This window comes from Hyposmocoma kahamanoa, unplaced genomic scaffold (genome assembly GCF_003589595.1).
Source record: "Hyposmocoma kahamanoa isolate Upper Pololo Valley unplaced genomic scaffold, ASM358959v1 92, whole genome shotgun sequence".
NCBI classification, from domain to species: Eukaryota; Metazoa; Arthropoda; class Insecta; order Lepidoptera; family Cosmopterigidae; genus Hyposmocoma; species Hyposmocoma kahamanoa.
This window is the reverse complement of record NW_020654748.1, coordinates 2,047,181-2,060,860: the sequence shown is the minus strand read 5'-3', so window position 1 is coordinate 2,060,860 and position 13,680 is coordinate 2,047,181. Positions and strand designations below refer to the sequence as shown.

Here is a 13,680-nt window from a genome sequence, read left to right as displayed (position 1 = left end):
CACAAATGAAAACTTGCAAGTTTGTTCCCGTTGACCCAAATTACCAATTTCCCCAACTGGCAACCGTTAACGGAATCTTGTAGAAAGTTGACAGCAGCGTCAACTAAAATCGCTTCTTCTGCGTAGCGCCGAAAGTCTATGACCTTGCAGATAAAGAACGAACTAACGAACTCTTATGTAAAAGCTAAATTAAATAAATAGTCAATAACCATCACATCCTTACAGGCTACAAAGTGACAGAACAAATTGCCAAAACTCGCTGCTCGGTACCGGGAGTGGGGCTGATTTCCCCACCACCCCACCACGATATCTACTCGATCGAGGACTTGGCCGAGCTGATCTACGACCTCAAGTGCGCCAATCCACGCGCACGCATTTCTGTCAAACTCGTTTCGGAAGTTGGTGTAGGCGTTGTCGCTTCGGGAGTCGCCAAGGTATACTTAATTAAATTAAATAAACTATATAAAAACTGAACCAAGTAAGCTTGTGCATTGTATAAATAGCCCTGTGATCTGTACATGGACTCAATCATTCATTTTTTTATCTCAGACGCGCTGACTAAAGTGTTTTAACCTTGAAATTTTAAGTCAAAAAGATAATCTACTCGTATCTGATTTCTTTCAAATTACTCTCTGTATATTCCCTACTTCCCTTTTTCTGCTGGAAACATTTGATAACGTACCAACTAGACTTTAAATACATAGCAGCAACGTTCGTAATGGTACGTAATTACACTGATATCGTTCTTTGGTACACTAATGGACGAAACTTTAAATTGTGATGAAATTGAATTATTTATATTATTATGTTTCAACATTTTAAATTGTGAATAGTATTGGGTAAATATTTTTTTTCATATACATTGTAAGTTACCTACATTTGTAGTAATGGGGACCAAATTATCCGGTACACTGTAACTTCAAATTGCGTTCACCGCTCTGGGTCGCGGTTGGTTCAACAGGTGTCCATAGGCAAATATTTTCCATATTTTAGTACCTGTGGACGAAGTCTAGAGCTTATCTTTTGGTTGTAAATTTATGGTTATGTTTTTTAGTATCTGTTTTTATTGAATAAAATTTACTTTATACGTAACAATGTGGAGTTTGCTGCGTGTTTTGGTATACGCAACTATAAAAATAATCAGATATGGGTTGGATAATTTGCGCATAATGTCGTTCTGCATTCAATCTATGGTGTGCTGGTGTCCAGGGCAAAGCTGAGCACATAGTAATTTCGGGCCACGACGGCGGCACAGGCGCCAGCTCGTGGACGGGCATCAAGTCGGCCGGCCTGCCCTGGGAGCTGGGCATCGCCGAGACGCACCAGGTGCTCGTGCTCAACGACCTGCGCTCCAGGTGACTACTCGGCGAAGCTTGCCTTTCTGAACTTGAATCATATGTCCATGAATGCCTTTGATACCTTGACACTAAGGCTGATACAGATTGACTGCACGTTTGCAGTTAATGCGTAAAGTCGTTATCAACTTCATGCAGTCGAGGTTTCGGCATTACATCGATCTCGACTGCATGAAGTCGGTTTCGAAATAATAAAGTATTATATTACTAACATCATTAACAAACTGGTTCCACCCTGTATACCGGTTTGCATTTTTTAAAATTGTTTTGTAGTTGAATGCCGTCCTTGTATGCTATTTAAAAAAAAATGTATGTTTCTCTGCGTTCTCATGTACATCTTAAACCACAAAAATCCATTTCGTCAATATCCCAAAATCATTTTTCGAATTTCACTTTATTATCATGGGTGCGGTGTGTAACTATTTATATCATGCGTTTTAAATTTTTTTCGCTTCATTCTTCACATATTATACCATATAGTACTCGCTGGTTACTGGGTGGCAAGAGCTTTTAAATGATTTTTAGCCCAGCCCTAGTCCGCCATCTTGTCTTCGCCTTTTCCCCTTTTGTGCTTGGTAACGCTCGCATGCGCATTTTTTCGACACAAATGAAATGTACATCTATTAGTACGTCTACTATGTTCCGTGTCACGTATGTTCTGTTGCCGAATCCGCTGAAAATCAGCGTCATATTACTTTAAGTGAGACGACAACAAGCTGAGTGGGTCACTGTTTCCTTGGCAGCACAGCACACACGCTTTGTACTCTGTATTTGTATTTAGTCCCAAATCCTTATGTTATTATTATAAAACGTATCTGTAGTGTGTTTATTATTCGAGGAATTAATGATTTCTATTTAAACGCCAGCTTCAATTTAACTGCCTCCGTGGCCGAATAGTTACCATGCCGGACTACCACGCAGAGGTCCCAGGTTCGATTCCCGGGCCGCGAGAAATATTTGTAAGGCCTACATTTACTTCTCCCGTGAGTTTTGGTATAATTTGTGGTTGTCTATGTATATGTCCATGGCATCCGCGACACATGGTTTCCCCTAGTGCGGGGCTATGTTGAGTGTCTACGTTTTAATCGAAATGTTTGTACCCAGAGTGGTCGTCCAAGCCGATGGCCAAATCCGGACAGGCTTCGACGTGATGGTCGCAGCCCTCCTCGGTGCCGACGAGTTCGGCTTCAGCACAGCCCCGCTCATTGCCCTGGGCTGCACCATGATGCGCAAGTGCCACCTCAACACGTGTCCCGTGGGCATCGCCACGCAGGATCCGGTCTTGAGGGCCAAGTTCGCCGGCAAGCCGGAACATGTCGTCAACTACCTATTTATGTTGGCTGAAGAGGTTTGTAAGCAATAATAAGTATCATATAGTGAATTCTTTGTGAAAGAGTTCGTCCAGGGAAGTTCTGGTTATGAAGGGTAAGGGTGCTGGTGAAATTACAGGCACATGAGGTCTCGTCAACTTATGTCTCAGGGTGACGGGCGCAGTGGCAGTGCCCCGCACGATCTTTGCGATTTAAAACTCTGAGTGGCACTGCAACTGTTATGGATAGCCATATCGCTTACCACCATTGGAAAACATCGTAATAATATTTGGTATGATTTTCTTTTAAAGTGTATGCAATTTTGTGACGAATTAGATATTCGAAATTTTATTATTCATAACCGAGTTCAGGCAAGTTTTTTAGAACATGGGATTCTCGATTTAGTGATTTACATATTGAGCTGTAGCTATATCAATCTGGTCATCATGTTATCTATACCGTTACTGAACGAAAAATTATACTTTTGGGAAATGGCCATTGAAGTTTCTGAAGTTAACTTTTAATTTGAAAAAGTGTGAGTTCCCTAAAAGGAAGACAATATTAATGTAGAATGTTTGCTTGCGAAAGTTGAGTAACTTCATAGGCCTGATTCAACCACGGTAAAAATATTACGACAGTAAGTGAGGAGAAGGGCTGTAATAGTAGAACATTTAACTGGCAGGTTAATATATATTGAATATTATTACAGGTTCGCCAGCACATGGCAGAAGTGGGCGTACGCAAATTCCAAGATTTGATTGGTCGCACAGACTTGCTGAAAGTGCGAGAGAACAATGATAACCCTAAGGCACGCCTTCTCAACCTCAGTCTCATATTGAAGAACGCTCTGCACATGCGGCCTGGAGTCAACATCATCGGCGGTTCTAAGTCACAGGTCTATTTTCTAAATTACATTTTTGAATCTTTTATATTCATATAAAAGTCCTTGTTTTATTTAATGGCTACTGCCCCCGTAGTAAGCCGCCTCGGTAAAGCTATTATATCCACATTTAGCTGTCAAATTTGAGTGATAAACGGCGTTTTAAAATTTTATCACAGTAGCGAACATGGCGAGCACCGTAACGTTAAGTTTTTATGTCAAATCGATTGTTATAAAAAATCTAATCGGAATCGCATTAGGACATCACTAATTGATTAGAATTCGAACTGTCTAAAATTAAATGAAAGGTTGGACGGAGTACATGCCATCGACTCGGCATTGAAGAGCAAAATACCAAAAAAGTGATTTGGCAGTTGAATAGTAGTTCGATGACTAGGCACTGACGAGTGACTATTCCAATAATAAATAAACACTCTATCGACACAACTGAAATGATTTAACATTAGCAGAATTAGGGCTCTGGCAAAAGCAAATCATAAGATTTCCTCTCACATACCCCGTAAACCATTGGATCTCCCAATTATTGAAGAGTGCTAATCATAAGTGACGAAACTCGCTTCTATGTCACTCTTTCACTCTGTTTTTAAAATGATACTACCTATGCAATCGCACTTATAGAATAACTGAACCAGAACATCTGCTTTGTAGTTTTATTACCATAAAATATCCGCCATCCCCTTTCTATGATCGAGGGACTAGACGACGGCTGGATTTGCACCCCTAAAATTTGGATATACTCAAGATTCGTACGAAGCGATACGCTTTCACATTTATATAGCGTACGACATTGGAATGGAATTAGCTGTCTGCAGATCTCTTAACGCTATACTTTGGGCCTTTTCAAGGCGTAAGTGAGATGGTCAAATGTGCATTTATTTTAATCCTTAACAAAAATTTACCAGCACAAGCTATCTTTCAAACTACTTAACAAAAAGGATAGAATCTCAACAATTTCGCCTCCTCAGGACTTCCAACTGGAAAAACGACTTGACAACCAGCTGATCGAGCAGTGTGCTGGCATCCTAGACGGAACGCAAAAGCACATCGACATCAAGATGAAGATCACCAACGAAGACAGAGCTTTTACTTCCACTCTGTCTTACCATGTTGCTATGTGAGTACTTCACAAGAATGACTTGGCTTGTAAATAATCCTTCTTGATTTTTATTAACGGATATCTAGTTCATTAAAACATAATATACCAACAACGCACTTGTTAAAGTTATTATTAAACTGTTACTATGCTGGTCTGCCAGGCAGAGGTGCCGGGTTTGATTCCCGGAAATATTTGTATGGCCTACATTTTATTTCTTTCGTGAGTTTGTGTGTAGTTTGTGGTTGGCTATGTGTATGTCCATGGCACCCGCGGCACTACGTTTCCCTAGTGTTGAATTAAATTAACATCTGTATTTGAATCGGGATCGGAATTAAAATTTTATTTGGATAAGAAGTTTGAAGTTGAAGTGGATAATAATAAGTTCCGTCGCATTGACTTATAATTTTGATTTATGAAACTGATGCATTTATTTTGATTTTAAGACTTAAGATTTTTGGTAACTGTGTTAAACTGCCCCAATAATTACGGAAGTGAAAGATTATATTGAAAAGATTTTAAGACTTTCGTGGTAATTCAGTAAATGATTACCACAAATTACAGGTTTCTTACCACGATGTGATTTGTTTTTTAATTTTCTCGATATTTCCGAACGGTTACACGGTAAAAGGAAATCGTGGCAAGAAATCTGTAATTAGTCATAATCATGTATGTTAAAAAGGTCCACAGGCCCTAGGCAATGAGATCCATCGCTCCATTCAACATAAAAGTTTATGTGACTGTGATTACATCTACACATGTAATTATAAGCTCTCTGTGATGTGTTCATAAACCGCATGTTACGACTGGCGAATGGCGGCAAATAAAAACTTTTCTCACGCATGTCACAGAACCGTAGTTTTTATTTTTAATTCATGGACAAACTAGAATCGGCCCCAACTATCAGATCGTTCGATATCATTGACATTACTGACATACTATTGACATTTCATTTCGAATGAAACTTCATCTCGACTGATATTAGAATTGAGGTCCAATCAAATTGTTTTGTTTTTAGAAATGTTCGAAATTTGAATGCAATAATAACATCGATAATAATAACGTCGAATTCGATGTTATTATGAAGCAATAATAACATTTTCACAGATAAGAAATTTGTTCTAACAAAACTGTTTTCCTTTATGCTGGTCGTAATTTGCGGTTTTTGAATAAATTATAGAGAGTTTATGATATGTGTGTAGATAAAAAATATTTATAAATGCCAGCAGTGCGACATAATAGGTTAAAAAAAGAATAATTGGCTATATCTACACGTGTTGATTTTAATTTAAAATATTTTAAATTTAGACAGTAACTTTGAGGTTTGCTTGCAACTTAACGGTCGTGAAACCAAAAATCAAATGAAATAAAAAATGAAATTATTGTTTCGGATTTAAATTGCATATATTTGTATTTTACAACTATACAAAAATACAAAAATAACTTATATATAAATAATATTTATATATAAGTATACATATTTTGCCACACAACGTACAGTCAGACGTGATCATGGGACCTGTAAAGGGACCGAAACATTGGGTTTGTTTTGAGAAAAAAAAATACGTGATTTAGATCTGAAAAAATTATTTCACTTCTATGTGTAACAATTACGAAAACCTAAGAAACTCAAATGAAATATTTTTCTACAAAAAAAAAAAAAGTTTTGATAAGCAGTTGCCTGCTTAGTCTCTAGGTTAATCCGGTTTTGAGTCTCTCTCTTTATTAAAAAGGAAATACGGTGACCTTGGTCTGCCCGACGGCACAACCGTGAACATCGCTCTCACTGGCTCTGCTGGGCAGAGCTTCTGCGCGTTCCTGTCCAAGGGAATCACTGTTACCCTCGAAGGAGACGCTAACGACTACGTTGGTAAGAAGTACACAATGATATTAATAATAATGGGATATGGGAATTGGAATAAATGGGACTCGTCTCAGGGCGACAGACGCAGTGGCAGTGCCCCTAAGATACGATTTAAAGCTCTGAGTGGCACAGCAACTGTTATGGATGGGCGTGTCGCTTACCACCAGGCGCACGACTTGTTCGTCCCGTTATTTTTGTTGAGTTTAAAAAAGCCTGATATCAACCAAGTTTTTATGCCACTACCCACGGCCCTGCGGCAGTCTCATCCAGGTACACCTCGCGACGCTTGCGATGTCGTCTACCCATTTCGCCACTGGACACCCGACAATCTTGTACCCAATCCTTGGACGCACTCCCACTCCACTCCGTAACAACTACCTATACCATAAGCTAATGATATAGGTACAGTTTCTTTGCCATGGGCTAAGAGTGACTGTTGTCAAAATTTCTACAAAATTTTGTGTGACGAGTTAGTTGTACATCGACTCTAACAGACGCAAGACGAAGTAACATTTTGTATGCAAATATTTTACGCGGTCGCTAATGCTAACTGTCACTATGAACTGACATTTGTTTCTTATGGTTTTAACTACTTTTGTACCTTTTTTTTGTAAAATAGAGGCACGATTGACCACAACTAAGCGACAAACTATCATAATTTTCAGGCAAGGGCCTGTGCGGTGGCAAAGTGATCATCTACCCACCGAAAACATCCTCGTTCGAGTCGCACCTCAACGTGATAGTTGGAAACGTGTGCTTGTATGGAGCCACCTCTGGACGAGCTTATTTCAGGTAAAGAATTTATCTTGAATATAGTACCCCGGTGTTTCGCATTTATTACATATTAAACAAGGTTATATGTGAAATCGTATTAAACTTCTGGTCTCCAAAATCCAATATGGATTTTCAAATTGCAAACATACAAGGTGACCATTAAAAAACTACAAGATTTTTAGAAAGTTATTTTAAACATCAATGTAAGCATTATTATTATGTCGCTTTTATACATATCGCACATGACACAACAACGTAGTATTCTCTCAAAAATTGAGTTATTCGTATAAGATTTAATTATGAATACTAATGACGTGCATATATAACGTAATTTTTGAGATTATACTATGTTAGTTGTCATGTGCGATATATTGAAGAGCGGAGGTATTCGTATTGAGGATTACTCTGTATGCATTACATTTGTATTAGACTCGTTTGTCCCATGGCCTAAAAGATAAAAAAAATAATTATTAAGTGGTGTTCCCTGGCATGTCAATATAGTCATCCCAGGTCATTATTATTATGGAGATATTTGTCGCACGTTATTCTAAACGGTTTTTAACAAAGGCTTTAAAATGTTCGCTAAATTTAGGAAGCAATCTGTTCCCCCGCAGAGGCATCGCGTCCGAACGCTTCTGCGTGCGCAACTCAGGCTGCACGGCCGTGGTGGAAGGCGTGGGCGACCACGGCTGCGAGTACATGACAGCCGGCACTGTGCTCATCCTCGGCCTAACTGGACGCAACTTCGCCGCCGGCATGAGCGGTAAGTAGCTTGTGCCCGCATTTTGTATGAAACATGAAATTGATAAATACTTCCTGTCCCGCTTAGGGTCGAAACACAAAACTGCAGAAATTTATGAGTTGGCATCATTGACTTACAAATAAATAGACGACGGGTCTAATACAAAAACCACGAAAAAAATGTCCCAAGTCAACCTATTCGAAATTTAAATTGTAATGTCATCGCAGTATCGCGCTGTCAGTCGAACAAATGAAGACTAAAGCGTAGTTTGGCGCTCTGTATACGATTTTAGCGCCTTACAAGTGCGGACACTTTTTAGCGCGGACCCGACGTCCATATAATTGTAAGTCAATAGTTGGCATCGCAATAATTTGCGGATTGCTTCGCATCGAGAATTTCTGCGATGTCAATCTTCTTTGTGTTTTTTTCCTGTACTTTCTTATTTATTTTATTATTATTTTTTATTTAAGGAAACAAACAGTCATCAACAGATAGGTTATTACCTGTAAAAATCAAAATTGATATACATACAGACCTAGAGTTCCATTAACAAAAACTAAAATAAAATAATGAGCGAAACAACATCACAAGCAAAAAAAGAAGAAGAATATTATAAAAAATAAGAAAAATTCAAACCGTAAATAATTAATGCTACTTAATTACATATACAAGTACACTAAATTTGTACTAAATAATTATTTATTTATATAATTATATCACTAGATTTTTGTTGTTAAAATAAAGCTTCTCTTAACCTTACCCTATAACCTTGTGAAGAAATGCCAAATATGTCTATATGACTTCAATTTTCATTATAAAAATCCAAAGAGCGCCTAAAGAAACCATTTCTGTGGGAGTTTGTCCTACTGAGTTTACAACAGAAAATAGCTTTAAAGCGCAAGGTGATGCGAGAGGGATCTTTAGGGCCAATTTTTTGTAAAAGATCTGGTGAATCGATGTAATTGTTTAATAATTTTCTTATCAATAACAGCAGTGCAACACTCTTTTTACGATCCATATCGCTACCTAGTTTAAAAAATACGTTCAGTCGAAGAAATGGTTACTCGAACCGTTGCAGTGAGATCGCATAGCAGCAATTCGCGTCGCGCCGATTCGCAGTTTTGTGACTCATATGCATGCATATAAGCTCACGATGTGTTTTTGCTTTTCCTAAATTTTCTTCCCACCGTACGCTGCTCGCTCGTGAAATATATTGAAGCGCCACCTAGTCCCAGAATATTGAACTATGTTGTCTGCTGTAATTTCAATTCTCATATGTGCACAAGGTCGCTTTGAATTGAATTTAGAGCCTATGCACATGGCTATTTTATACGCGCCACAGACAAATTGTAGTCGCGCATTGTCATAAAATATAGTTTTAATTTTAGTTTTGTTTGTTAATTTCAATTAGTTTTTGAACTAAAGCAACTATATGAAATTCTAAATGTAAACTCCAGTGGAGTTAAGCTTGTTGCTTGCAACGCGTTGTTTGCGCGCGTTTGAATCGATTCACTACAGCGCGTCTGCGGCGTGTATACGCGCAGATGACGCACGTTTACGGCTCCGTAAACGCGCGTTCGGGAAATTATACAATATATACAATACGCCGTGTGCATAGGCTCTTGCGTGTACGGTGTCGGGCATAAGACTTCATCTACCTCGACTTAAACCTTAATGCAACACATTGTCAGTAACTTTGGGAGCCAAGGCGCTCAACCGCCTAAAGCGTCTGCCTTATGCAGTGTAAACTACCTCATACACATAATTTTTATATTGTATTTCAGGCGGTATCGCGTACGTGTACGACATCGACGGATCGTTCAAAGGCAAGTGCAACACTGAGATGGTGGAACTCCTGCCGCTTAAGCAAAATGACGATCTTAACGTCGTCAAAACTCTATTGAAAGAATTCGTCGACTACACTGGGTAAGACTACACGAATTAAATAAAGCATCATACACACTCTGTCAAATGTACTTTCATCGGGTACTTGTATCAGAAATTTTTTATTGCTTGTTTTTTACGAACTTGCGTAGAGACAAATGAAAAGCCTTCTTAACAACGACATCTCAAAAGTAACTAATTTGTCAAAACGATGCGATGGTTGAAAAACAAGGATGCATTTCGTATTTACGTTCCCCATGTTGTCACCTGATTATTTTAAACATAAAAACTCTATGTCAAGTGAAATATTCCTTTGTTCGGACGTGCTAAGAGCTACGTGGCAGTGATTTGAACTTAATTTGTAGCTTACACTGCTTAAGAAAACTGAAGTGTAGGTATGGAAGTTAATTACTAAAAATACACTGATAATATTCTAATAATTTTTTCATCGCGCTCTCTCAGAGATATTGTCTGTTTGAGAGCTTTAAGTAACCAGTAACCGCCTAGAGTACTTAGCAAAAATCTTTCCTTTTTTGAAATAGTTCCCTGATCGCACAAGATCTTCTAAAAACCTGGCCGACACCAGCTAAGAATTTCATCAAAGTGTTCCCGTTCGAATACCAGCGAGCCTTAAAGACTCTCGCCTTGAAGCAACCCGCCGCTCCAAAGATGGAGACCAACGGCAAGGGTGACAATGGCGTACAGGACATTGAGGAAGCTGTCAGAGATATCGAACTGGATAAAAAGAACTTGGAGAAGATTCTTGATAAGACTCAGTAAGTATTTAACCACTTCATTTTTTTTTAAAGCGTTATTTGACTGCCTCCGTGGCCGATCGGTTACCTTGCTGGTCTGCCCCGCAGAGGTCATGAATTTAGGTATAATTAGATTAGGTGATTGTCTATGTGTCCATGGCATCGCGGTACAGGGTGTCTCTACTGGGGGGCTTATGAGTGTGTGCGCGTTATTATTATAATTTCATTTCTTTACATAGATATTAATTGGACGTAGTTAAGCAAAGAGGATCCAATCCACAAAATTCTCAAAAAATTAGTTATATATGTACCAAACAGTTCCTAAAGTCTAACCTCTTAGATCAGCAAAAAAATCCAACATATAAACATAAATAAATATCTGTGGAGTTGTGACAAGCATGACATTATAAGTTTTGAAAAAAGAGTGAGAAACACTTTTTAACTTTTAAACTGCCATATCTCGAAAGTGACTGGATGTGCATTCGATCCTTTTTGTTTAACTACGTCCAATTAAAATGTTAAAATAGAAATTACATTGACTTTCGTCATCTTATTGTATCGATTGCATATACAATATTGCCTGCTGTCTTGGTGAAAGGATTTGTCAATCGGCGATTGTGGCCCAGGGTGCGCCAGACATGCAGGAAAGGAATGAAAGTGGAGAATGGAGGCTCCATTCCTGCACCCCTGACTTTCGACTGCGATTAAAGTTAATGCGATTTCCAGAAAGCTTCACCGAGTAAACAAAACATGTGACCATAAGTTATTGAACTTCAGGGCTAGTCAAATATAAGTGTACCTTACTTGTTATACAAAAAGATGAGACTTCCAAAATCTTCTTGAGATGCTTCTAATAGGATGGTAATATTTTGAAATACGAGTTGAATGTATTTTATCGGAGTCCGAAACGGACAGAAATGATGATCGTTACATCGCATCGGTAGTAAATACTTTTTTCAACGAATTCATAATTAAATTGTTCTTCCTAAACATAATCCATAATAATTAAGATTTCGTGTGAAATCTATGAAAAGAAATATTTTAATGCGTCATATTAAGTCTTACAATAAAGTGTTTTGTTATAGAATAGAATAGACATTTATTGCAACGCCACAACACATTGATACAAACAAACAAAAAATAGTGACACTTAGTCAAGCAAAGCAAAATTAAAAGAATTTATAAACGAAATAAAAAACAAACACTACAAATTGTACTGTCATTTGTGCAGTTGCGGCGTACACATAAGGACTTCGTTCAGCTTAAGCCACATCCATAATTGACTGTGGCGCTTGCTTTCAATGACGATTTATGATGTTCAGAATAAGCCTCTAATTTTTTTAAATTAAATTTATGCTTAACTCGACAGTGGCTTCATAAAGTACCCTCGCGAAACATCAATGTATCGACCTGCTGAAAAACGCCTCCGCGACTGGGACGAGATATACAACTTCAATCACGTACGACGTGGGCTGCGGGTGCAGGCGGCCAGGTGCATGGAGTGCGGGGTGCCTTTCTGCCAGAGCGGACATGGATGCCCTCTGGGAAATATCATACCGAAGTGGAATGACTTGATCTATAGGGGAGATTGGAAACAAGCTCTGCATCAGTTGTTGCAGACAAATAACTTCCCAGGTAAGCATATACAACACAATACAAATATTCTTTATTGAACAACGACAAATACAAAAAAATAAAAATGACAGGTACAACAGGCGGCCAAATAGCAATCTCTTCCAGGCAACTTTCTAAATACAGGAAAAACTGTAACATAAAATTAATTGAGGACGCAACAGAATACGTATTTAATACACGTATTGCACACACCCACAAGTGAAAAAAAAACTAAAAATAAAGTATTAATAATAAAATAGAAATATAATATGCATATAATTAGATAAATTGAAGTAGGATTATATAAAACACAACAGTAATAACAACACACAAAATTTAAAACAGGTAAGAATAAGAGAAAAGTATAATTATAGTATAAGAAAATGATCTTTAAGTAATGTTTTAAAAGATTCAACAGCGTGTCTGATCGATTCAGAAATTCCACAGTTTGATGCTTCTAACCTTGAAATTTCAAAGCCTTGGCATAAATGTAGCAAAAAAACAAAACTGAACATTCACACTTAAGACACACACTATTTATAAAACAAAATTGGGATTACAAAACAAAAACTAAATTACATAGTAGTTAAAATATAACCACAGATTAACATAAACATATACAAAGACTACTAAGTGCAATATTTTTATTTCCATTGAATATTATGATGTTCGATCCTTAGCTCAGTTTGCAGAGTGGTAGCCACGTTAAGGCGACAGACACAGGTTCGAGTCACATAGGGGCGGAAAGAATTTTTCTTTGTATGTGTTCGATCTTAGTTCGATCTATTAATAATAAAGAAACTTAATATGAAGATATGTAAAGAGAAAAGAGAACTCAGTATTTGCTGGAAAACGCAATGCATTCTTGTCAAAGTTGTACTTTCTGTATGACTGTAGACGTAGCAGTCGATTGACCCATATTCCCCGTGCGTCCTCAGAGTTCACGGGGCGCGTTTGCCCTGCGCCGTGTGAGGGCGCCTGCGTGCTGGGCATCTCCGAGCCGCCCGTCACCATCAAGAACATCGAGTGCGCCATCATCGACAACGCCTTCGAGAGCGACTGGATCAAGCCCGAGGTACAATTTGCCCTTTTTGCTCACTTGCCAAAATCATGCTGTTTCTTTTGACAAGCAATGAATAAAACTTAGAAGATATGGAATACTCTGAAACTACCTTAGAAATCCAGACTACCTGGGGGTCTACTTCCGTTTTCCATCCAACATCTATCCGAAACAATTACTGTTAAATAAGTAATAATCGACCAAATAAAAAAGCGATGTCAAGTATGAAGCTTTATTCGCGTCATGGGTTTGGTAATTTGGTCGAGTATTACTAATTTGACGGTAATTGTTTCGGACGGATGTCGAACGAAGAATCTATTAAAGAATG

At 38.2% G+C, this 13,680-nt stretch overlaps 1 protein-coding gene across 2 annotated transcripts in view; it reads left to right on the top strand.

The window, feature by feature from the left end:
• LOC113236975 (glutamate synthase [NADH], amyloplastic) overlaps positions 1 to 13,680 on the top strand; it is a 50,552-nt gene that overhangs the window by 24,234 nt on the left and 12,638 nt on the right. The window contains exons 18-30 of one of the 2 annotated variants that reach the window (XM_026473203.1): positions 226 to 434; positions 1,210 to 1,355; positions 2,460 to 2,703; positions 3,375 to 3,560; positions 4,532 to 4,680; positions 6,393 to 6,529; positions 7,189 to 7,315; positions 7,912 to 7,948; positions 7,985 to 8,060; positions 9,824 to 9,965; positions 10,466 to 10,699; positions 12,048 to 12,313; positions 13,231 to 13,367. In XM_026473203.1, the coding sequence (XP_026328988.1) occupies positions 226 to 434; positions 1,210 to 1,355; positions 2,460 to 2,703; positions 3,375 to 3,560; positions 4,532 to 4,680; positions 6,393 to 6,529; positions 7,189 to 7,315; positions 7,912 to 7,948; positions 7,985 to 8,060; positions 9,824 to 9,965; positions 10,466 to 10,699; positions 12,048 to 12,313; positions 13,231 to 13,367 (2,090 nt within the window). Of the gene's footprint in view, positions 1 to 225; positions 435 to 1,209; positions 1,356 to 2,459; positions 2,704 to 3,374; positions 3,561 to 4,531; positions 4,681 to 6,392; positions 6,530 to 7,188; positions 7,316 to 7,911; positions 8,061 to 9,823; positions 9,966 to 10,465; positions 10,700 to 12,047; positions 12,314 to 13,230; positions 13,368 to 13,680 lie in introns of both variants that reach the window. The other variant, XM_026473202.1, reaches the window with a different exon arrangement.